We start from the raw sequence: 9,660 nt of genomic DNA on the forward strand, positions 1-9,660 counted from the left end.
TCTCTATTTTCCTCCATACCCAAATCTCTAAAAAAGGGGCTGCACCGGATCTGATAAAAATGGATCCAGATTTGAACACTGTCCTGACGTCAGGACGGTGGCGCTACGGCTATTGGGCCAACTCTCCACCTATCAGGGGAATGTGGAGTTGGGCCACGGCCACGGCCACGGCCATTGCCCAACCTCTCATTCGCATATAGGCTGTCGGCAGGCTCCCCCAGTCACATCTATGTTTTTGCGTACTCTAACAACGATGTCGTCCAAGGGAGTTAAACGTTGTGCTGTTGTTGGCTGCAATAATCTGGACAAGGGCAAGGTACTGCATGCACTGCCATCTCTGGAAAAAGACAGGAATCTCTGGCTAGAGTTTATTTTCCAGGGACATGTGCCAGAAGACTACAGCAGATTTCTGCTTGTGTGTTCACAACATTTTGCCCCGGACATGTTTATGAACGTCACTCAAGTCAAAGAAGGATTTGCCTCCAAACTAAGGCTAAAACCGGGATCAATACCCACCATCCGGGACCAGGCCAGTGAGGCCACATCCAATTTGGAAGCTGTAAGTTTTTATTTAGCGGTGTTTTTCCTGATAAAGCTATTCTAGCTTGTAGCATGTAGCATGTAGCTTCACCGTATCAATGTCGCCTCAAACCCAAACAGTAATCGGTTAGGTGTTTATATGTTTTTGTAACATTTTATTTTATTTTGTACGCTCCGGTGTCTTTGCTTTTATTTTAATTATCAGGCATTTGATAACATGCTCAGACATACTGCCGCAATGGCGATCTGTGTGAAGGCTGTAAAGCCACGCCATAGCAGATAACAGAAGTATTTATTCTCGTATTTATTAGTATTTTGTATCCTCTAAAATCATGTAAAGTAAGTTATAATAACAAACGTAATCTTCTGTAGCTAAGTGCCGTTTTTTGCAGCGTTATATGTACAAGCTTTTGTGATTGTAGTCTGTAAGAATGATCAGATATCATCGATCTGTAAGCTACGCTACGCTAATGAGACACGCCGTTTTTTGCAACGTTATATGTAAAAGCTTTTATGTGTTTACTTGTTAGCACACATGAATTTAAATGGGTGCACGACTGTTAGGATCTATGGGGGAGGGGGGAGACACACCACGAGTAAAACCGAGCTAAAGCACCGTTGGTTTGTTGTTGTTGTTGTTGTTGACGGGGCCTTACCTCCAGCAACAGGCTAATTAGTGGCTAGCACTCATTACAGTCAGTCTACTGAGCTCAGCCCCTCTCCAACACATCATCTGTATCCTGTCAGAAACACAGCATGCACGTCACGGTTCCAAACTAACTCAGATTGGAAAAGGCTAAGCAAAGAGCTTTGCTAAATAGACAGTTTTAGCCCCCATCTTTTGGGATTTCAGACTATAATTATCCAAATAGTATTTTCTCATCCTGAATACTAAGTTGAGATGATTTTGTTCTAACTATGTTTTCTTCTTTACAGGCCAGCACCTCACATGCTACCAGCAGATTATCTGTGATGATAGATTCTGCATGTCAGACTGACCCACCGAAGCACCGTACTGTTCGTACACAGCTATCCTCGAGGACTCTTCAAGGTTCACGTCGAAGTACAGGTTAGAAGCACGTTTTTAAAATGTTCTTTGGATACATCTTGACATTCTGATGTTGTAGCCTTGAATTTGTGTGCTTGTAATTGTTGTAATTGTTGTAAAGTGTATTTGTTTTTGTTCTGAGGACAACGCAGGCCGGAATGACTACTCTGATCTTGCGTCCAAGGAAGCCCCAGTACCAGCTCACAAAGCTTCTGTAGGCTAGATACCTGTGACGCCTGAAATAAATGCAAATAATATTTAGTGAAAAGCCTATTTAATTTATGTAAAATACCGTTGATTTTGAATAAAGTTCCGACAGTTTATATCAAATGTGTCATGATTATTCATGTTTGGATGGGTAAAGTATATGCTGCTTTCAAAAGCATAAGGTTGTGTGTGTGGACTTTTTTTGTCGTACACATGGGTGTGTTATTATGCCATTGCTGTGTAGTATATCATAATAGTAATGCCATGTACAATGACAGAATGAAATGAAAGATTGCATAAAACCATATACATCAGCATTTATTTTCATGAACAATATTAGCAGACGTTTTACAATTTCAGTGAAAACAAACAAACCACTCACTGCTGTATTTGCCTCATCTGTAGTCTCCCATGTTCAGCTCTGTATATATTGAAAGCATTCTGCAGGGAGAACACATTTAGGCACACAGGCTCCAAACCAGGATGGTCCACCATACAAGGCACAGAGTGCTCAAGTTCCTGCATCCGTCTTGACACCTAGTGTGATAAACATATTGAATGACATGTGAAAAATGTATTCTCTAAACAGAGAACTTAGTGAAGCTATCAAAAATGTTACCTGTGGTATCTCCATGCAGCACACATTCTCTGGTTCAGATGGCATTGCAGCGCAATTTGCACATGTACACCTGTAGAAAGAAGTCAATAACTGAGCTTTTAAAAACACATATGAAAATACACACATTGCTGACAACTGAGGTGTTTAAGCATCTGGAGTTATACTTTTTATGACCCTAAGTTATTGAACTTTCCAACGGTAACAGTTGTTGCACGATGTTGGAAGAAAAGGACTGTATATTATTAATAAACGCAATGAGGCCATTGTATATATATGCTGAAAATATGAATGTCTCCCTATGTAAATATATATATGTACCGCTGTTTTTGCATTACAAACTCTATGTTACAAACTGTACACATTGCATTCTTGCTAATTAGCCAAAATATGAACGGAAACGGAATAATTAGCAAGCATCGTAACAAATAGGGACAACAGCTTGTCAACTAACCATTCAGAAACGTCCTGCTGCAACCGAGATGTTTGCACCTCCACCGAAACCTCCGCTTCTTCAGGGTCAGATTCTGGATCAAATTCGTAATATGCTTGAACACATGCATTGCTCTGAGATAACATGTTTATTCTCCACTCATAATCACAGCAAGCATGGTAACATGACACTCGTGCCGGGGCCGGCATGGTAACATGACACTCGTGCCGGGGCCGTGTCACGCCCCCCTCTCTTGCAGGGGGACGTGGTCAGCTGCAGCTCACAGAATCAGACCGTAGACAGCAAACAGCACATAAAGCGAAATGAGGCATGGCTAAAATGCATGATCTGTTTGGTATTTTGAAAACAGAAACGTATAAATATACCTTATATAGGTATGGTCCTACAATATATTATTCAAATATAGCATGGTAGGTCCACTTTAAAGACGAGCAACAGATAGACACGAACAGTGAGACTGCATAGGCTGTATTTATTTCAGTGATAATGCAACAAAACACACAGTAATGAACTGAATATATAATGTACCAAAAGATTCCCTGTAGCCCTGTGAAGTGCTCTGAGAGTTTATGCATTAATGTGTGTTGTATGCACTCTTTGGAGCCAGCTGTTTCTTTCACTATCATTTACTGGTTTTGGCCCATTGCTGCATCAAACATCTTCTTGCGGCCCTCCATGCCCGACATGGCCTCCACATTCTTCCTCCAGTCGTTCACCTCCACCGTCTTCTCCTGCACAGAGACAAACACAGAGACTTTTGTGAAATGTTCCCTTTTGTGATGCTGTTCGGCACATTTTGATGTAGGAGATCTATTAAGTGCACTGACTCTCCATGAAACTAAACCCTATTCAGATATATGAATCCTTATTAAACATTACATTACATTACATTACATTGCATTTAGCTGACGCTTTTATCCAAAGCGACTTACAATAAGTGCATTCGACCAAGAAGATACAAACTTGAAGAAAACAGAATCATATACATGTAAGTACATCAGGTTTCATAGAGCCAAAACATTTCAAGTGCTACTCAACTGGCTTTAGATAATGTTTTGGCAAGCTAAGAAAGCTTAATATTCTGTTTCACACTCTATACCAGTCAAAAAAAGTAATGTGCTCAGTGTTTCAGGGGGGGGGGGGGGGGGTGACGTGCCTTTGTGACGTGCAACAACATTAACATTAACATTAACCTTTCTGTTGGTCGCTTGTTAGCAGACCCTTCACGCGATGGCAGAGCGAACAGGTACAGGCAGGGTCCATAGTGATAGCCCTATAGTTCAAATCTACTACCCACAAATAAACATACTGTATGGGCACATGGGTTACTATTTAATAAAAAAGGGTAAATGTATTTAGGTACCTATCAATGTGATTTTAAGGGGGGGTGGACCTCATCCTCTAGGGGGGTCCGGGGGCATGCTCCCCCTGTAAGATTTAATTTTTAAATGTTGGAGTTAAATGCATCAATCTGGTGCAGTTTGAGGGGAAAATAAAGAGACTAGAGCTAAGGGAACACCTATATGAAACAGAACTGTTTACATTTCAATAATCATCAAATCATGGCCATAACCAATAACATACCATCTCCAATATGAAAAAACACTGAAACATTTATAGTTGTGAGTGTGTCTGTGCTCCTGAATCAGCCTCTCCTGTCTCCCTCCTCTCCTCCTCTCCTCCTCTCCCTCCTCCTCTTTGAGGCAGCTGCAAAGACTCGTTTTAGCTCTCAACAAGTTTTAAAAGTGTATCTTACCTTTTTTCACCTAGTTAACTTTTTATCTTTTTTTTCATGCATATTTTACTAATATGGAAATATGTGTTTACATAAATGGTGACCAAACCGTTTGAGACCCACTGAGAACTTAGACTAAGTTAACTATCTAAACACTCAGAGAGTCCTTTACCTCACCTGAGCTGAGGTTATCCCGAGCTTGAATGACACACAGAGACCAATCAAGGGCTTTGATTTATGATCTGTGTGACAGTGGCCATGTCGGCAGGCCACATCATGTAGACAGCCAGTCACCCTGTGTGAGGCAGGCCACTTAACAGGCCAGGCCATCGGGAAACCCCCCGGTCCTCCCGATGGCCAGTCCGGGACTGGGTACAGGAGGCGTAGAGCGAGGGATCATTGTCCACAAGTTAATCGATCGCAGATGGCGTCGTGGACGAATAAAAAAAAAAAACTAAAAACTAAATGGGTCGCGAAATATACTTGAGCAGCCCGCCCAAGTAAAGTCTATGTGTGGGAAACCCTGGTGCTGCATAAATTATCTCAGCACATTGTGTCCCCTGTCAATAAATCAGGATTCTTTCCCTTTGGCTAAAAATGATCTCCGTATGATTTCTCTGCACTTTTCCAAACCAACCTTTTCTGTGTCATCCTTTTTGACAGATTTAAGATTCGCTCTCAGATCCATAGAGACTTTGTGTTTGGAGCCCAGTAGGGAGCGCAGAATGGCGTCAGCAGAAACCCTCACTCTCCTCAGGCTGGGTCTCTTAAACTTCCCTCGCAGGTCCACTACCTTGATGTTCAGGTCTTTAATCTATGGAGAAAAAGTAGAGAGCAGTGGTCAAGTTTAACAAAGTACATTTACATAATATAATATATATATATTATATATTCTGATTCTGATAAGTAAAGTACTTCAAGTATTTTGACATACTTTGTTTTGATTATTTCCATTTAAAGAGGACATATTGCGCTAATTCTTAGGTTCATATTTTTATTTTGTGTGTCTACTATGACATGTTTACATGCTTTAAAGGTCCCCTATTATACTGTTTTTCATCAATATATTATAGGTCTCAGATATAAAGTGCTGATTCTCTGTCTGTTACTTTAGATGAAAATAAGGAGCCACTCCCCACGCCCCTCTGCGAGATAATTGGTTAAAAATAACACAATGGTGCTCTAGGAGGAGATTCAGGTGATAAGGTGGGGGGGGTTACCTTGGTTGGTTATTGGCTAATGGTTACACAAGCCAAAACATCGTTATGACATCATAAAGTGGCCAAAATCTGATCAGCTCATTTTCAGACAGGTCTTTATATAAATGGATCAGGACAAAAAGTGAGCGAATATTTTTTCCTGAAACTTCAGAATCTCTTTACACAGAGGGGACACATGTTTATGTATAAAAGACATGAAGAAGTGGATTTTGCATAATAGGTGACCTTAAATGTTCAAAAAGGGTTTTATTTTTCTCATACTGCCTGTGCTGCAGCACCTCTTTTCACCCTCTGTCTGAAACCAGAGCCCTGTCTGCTCTGAGTGGTTAGCTGGTCGGCTCTGTTGTGATTGGTCAACTGCTTAGAGTCTAAGCAGTTGACCAATCACAACAGAGCCGACCAGCTAACCACTTAGAGCAGACATTGCACGTGATAGGTGGGATATCTCTAAGGAGATATCCCACCTATCACGTGCAATGTTTTGGAGCGTTAGTCAATGGAAGCTTGGGTGTTACACAGTGATGTCACTATGTTATGGAAGTAAACAAGGGAGTCCGATGGAGGTGTTTGAGGCAGGGGTAACTTTGGGATTTTAGCCATTGCGGACCATTTACATAGACAAACACCTATATAACACACTACAGGAAAGATAAAACCCCCAAATCATAATAGGGCATCTGTTATGCTACTTTATTACATTTCATAGGGAAATTTGTATTTCTTACTTCACTAACACTAATGGTTACTTTTTACATATACAAACACATGACATGCTAATATCATATCGATGCACTACTACTATTTTGCATGTTACAAATTATCTAGAAATTGTCCCATATGGTCCCCAACTACAACATAATATGCTCTTACATAAATTATTTTGTTATAATGTATTACCTTTGAAAAAACGTCCGCATGTTTCTACTTCAAGTACATTTAGCTGATAATAGTATTGTACTTTTCAGGTAACATTCAGGACTTTTACTTGTGGCTAATTTAGGACTATACTATCTCTACTTTTACTTCAGTCAGTGGTCTTAGTACTTCTTCCACTACTCATAAAGAGACATTTAATTTAGGTAATTTGCCACAGACAGTGGGAGCTATTCAACCTGGATGAAATGAAACTAAACTTTCTTGGTGTTTAAGTACTTGTTTGACCACATCAGAATGCTGTTACAGCTTTGTGATGTATGTACTGTATATTTAATTGTTATAGTTAGTTTTGCAACAAAACAAGCTGTTCATTGTTATCTTTCTTAAACAATGTTCAGTTACCTCTCTGGTGTTGTGCAAGACTTTGGCTTCAATATCATATCGCTCCTCGTCCACCACGTCTATTTTGGCATTCAGCTCTTCACATAATGTCTAAAAAAAGACAAACAAATAAGAAAAAAATTATATTTACTTCATCACCAGATCTTTAGCAACATTATTCTGGAGTTTAAGCTTGCAAATCTGATACTTTGTGGCAAGTGTGGAATTCTACCTTTAGCTCGGCCAACGACATGCAGCTGGTATGTATAGGAGGAGTGTTTTCTTCCAGGTACTTTTCCTTCTCTTCCTCCTTTTCTTCTAACTCCTGCTCCAGCGCCTCCTTGGCCGTGGCAACCAACAAGCTCTGAAATATCACGAACCAATCATATTTCATTTAGATTTACTGGGAAGATGCAGTCTGGGCAAAACGGACTGAGGACTTACCTTCAGCATTAGCTTGCGAGAAGCTGAGATCTTTGATTTTCTCTGCAAAAAGATTGACATTTTTTTTATATAGTGTGACATATGTAGCAAGTGATAAAGTGATAATCTTAACATGTGATAATTGGTCTGTCGTCTTAGTGTGCAGTCTTTTGTAAAAACATACCTCTGGTCTGTCGATGGAAAATACAGAAAGGACAAAATAGACAGAAGAAATGTAAAATGTGTGTCAATTGCAGATAGAAAAACTTAATTTCCATATTAAACTTCATTATGTGCTTCTATAGATGCATAGATTTGCTTTATGATACTGATACTCTGATTTGGAAATGGAAACAATAACAGACACACAATACTTACACTTTCTCAGGCATCTTGGTATCTCAATTCCCCCTGGAAGACAAAAATAAAACCTTTTTCCTCTGAAGTGCTCATCAGGGGGACCACTGGCTCGAGGGCCCCAAAGGGTCTTAACTATGGTCCCCCTTTTAGCTCCACTATATACATACATTCAAATTCATTGACTGTATAGTGTTACAAGACTGGAAATATAGAGTTTTTATAAGGATACAATGATCTATTTAAAGCTTTTATTTTGTTTATGTTACTCCAATGCTTTTATTATCCTTTAACACTGATATGTATTATATTTGAAGTTACTAAAGGACATTTCTCGCCACATGGCTAACCTTGTTTGTTTTGTTTATCAGGCATTGTTATATTATCTAATTTGTAGAAGGGCCCTCTGGACCAAATCATCTCTCACCTCTCAGTGTTGACAACACAGACGTCTGGCAGAGAGCGAGGGCAGACGGGGAGAAGCATGCACAGCCCAACAAGAGCAGATCATCCAAATGACATTCTACACCCCCTTTCCCACTTGTTAAAGACAGATAAAGACGATAGACTGGGTCGCAAAGCAGCAAACAACACTGACCCAAACTTATTTTTGAAGAAAGCTGAGCTGACTTAACCAAGGCCAAACAATATATGTACAAATAGGAAGAACTGCATGTTCTACATACTGTAGCTTTGGGTTATATTGACCTTGAAACTGTATTGTCAACCATATGAGATTACATAGAGCTGCAACTGTCAATTATTTTCAATTCTGATTAATTAGCAAATAATTTTTAATGGCTGTAAGATATCAAAATACTTGTTTTGTCCAACAAACTTTTCACAACCAAAAAATATTAGATTTACTACCATTAATTTAAATCCTGGATTTATGAGTTGTATTGCTTAAAAATATTTGTTTTGATTCACCTAATTGATTAAAGAACTAATCATTTCAACTTTAGATTTGACCATACCTTTTTAATATCTCTCGCTGTATTGTGTCAATCAAGCTGACTTATTGTGACAATTTAGCAATGCTGATTTGTCATCTATTTAATTCACTGGATTAGCTAAAAACAGACAGTTATGTGTGTTATTTCACCTATTAACAGTTAATAATTACTCAAAAGTTTCATCCATAACATATAAAAATACTGCTAAAAAAAACGACATATACTTTGAAAGAAGATTATATTATAAAAATAAACTGAATCCTTGCTTTTTGGACTCTGGGTCCGCCAAAATGTCTCCCCAAAGTTTCTGGGAACTTATTGGATGTCTATTAGATTTTTTCTAACCATAACATCTATTCAGGACGAAAATAATCAGTAATTGCTACCCAACATTTAGTTACAATGTTTTTCACATTATTAAATATATTTTGATTCAAAATATTTGTTTCTATGTGTAATTTCATTTGTTAAATCCAAATAAAATCTTATCCTAGATCAAACCAACATAATAACACAGAATGAATCGGGTAAATTGATGGAGCATATGGCCTTTCTTACCTTTCTATGTTGTTGCTGTGGATTCAGACGGACACAAAGTGATGGAGAGAAGAACGTACCAGAATATTTATCTCCTGCTGCCCTCTATCCCTCCTCTATCACAAAGAGACTTAAATAGAAGCACTCACACAAATACACACAAATGAGAGGGGGTGGTCTCAGGATAACAGTAAATGTGATGCTCATGTTGTGTTGACAGATCACCGATCGCTGCTTTCTTATAATAATGTGTGAGAACTTTTCTGTGTGCCAAGGCGCGATAAACAGCGTTCTTGTCGACTTTCACACC

At 39.1% G+C, this 9,660-nt stretch overlaps 1 protein-coding gene across 1 annotated transcript; it reads right to left on the bottom strand.

The window, feature by feature from the left end:
* Positions 1–3,328: 3,328 nt before the first annotated feature.
* LOC117489503 (troponin I, slow skeletal muscle-like) lies at positions 3,329–9,454 on the bottom strand. The gene is made up of 8 exons (XM_034138816.1): positions 9,372–9,454; positions 7,879–7,911; positions 7,685–7,691; positions 7,522–7,563; positions 7,310–7,441; positions 7,099–7,188; positions 5,238–5,414; positions 3,329–3,596 (listed from the first exon to the last, which is right to left on the bottom strand). Exons 2-8 carry the CDS (start codon positions 7,890–7,892, stop codon positions 3,492–3,494), a joined length of 567 nt encoding a protein of 188 aa, XP_033994707.1. The 5' UTR covers positions 7,893–7,911; positions 9,372–9,454; the 3' UTR covers positions 3,329–3,491.
* Positions 9,455–9,660: the final 206 nt, after the last annotated feature.

Source organism: Trematomus bernacchii, unplaced genomic scaffold (genome assembly GCF_902827165.1).
Source record: "Trematomus bernacchii unplaced genomic scaffold, fTreBer1.1, whole genome shotgun sequence".
NCBI classification, from domain to species: Eukaryota; Metazoa; Chordata; class Actinopteri; order Perciformes; family Nototheniidae; genus Trematomus; species Trematomus bernacchii.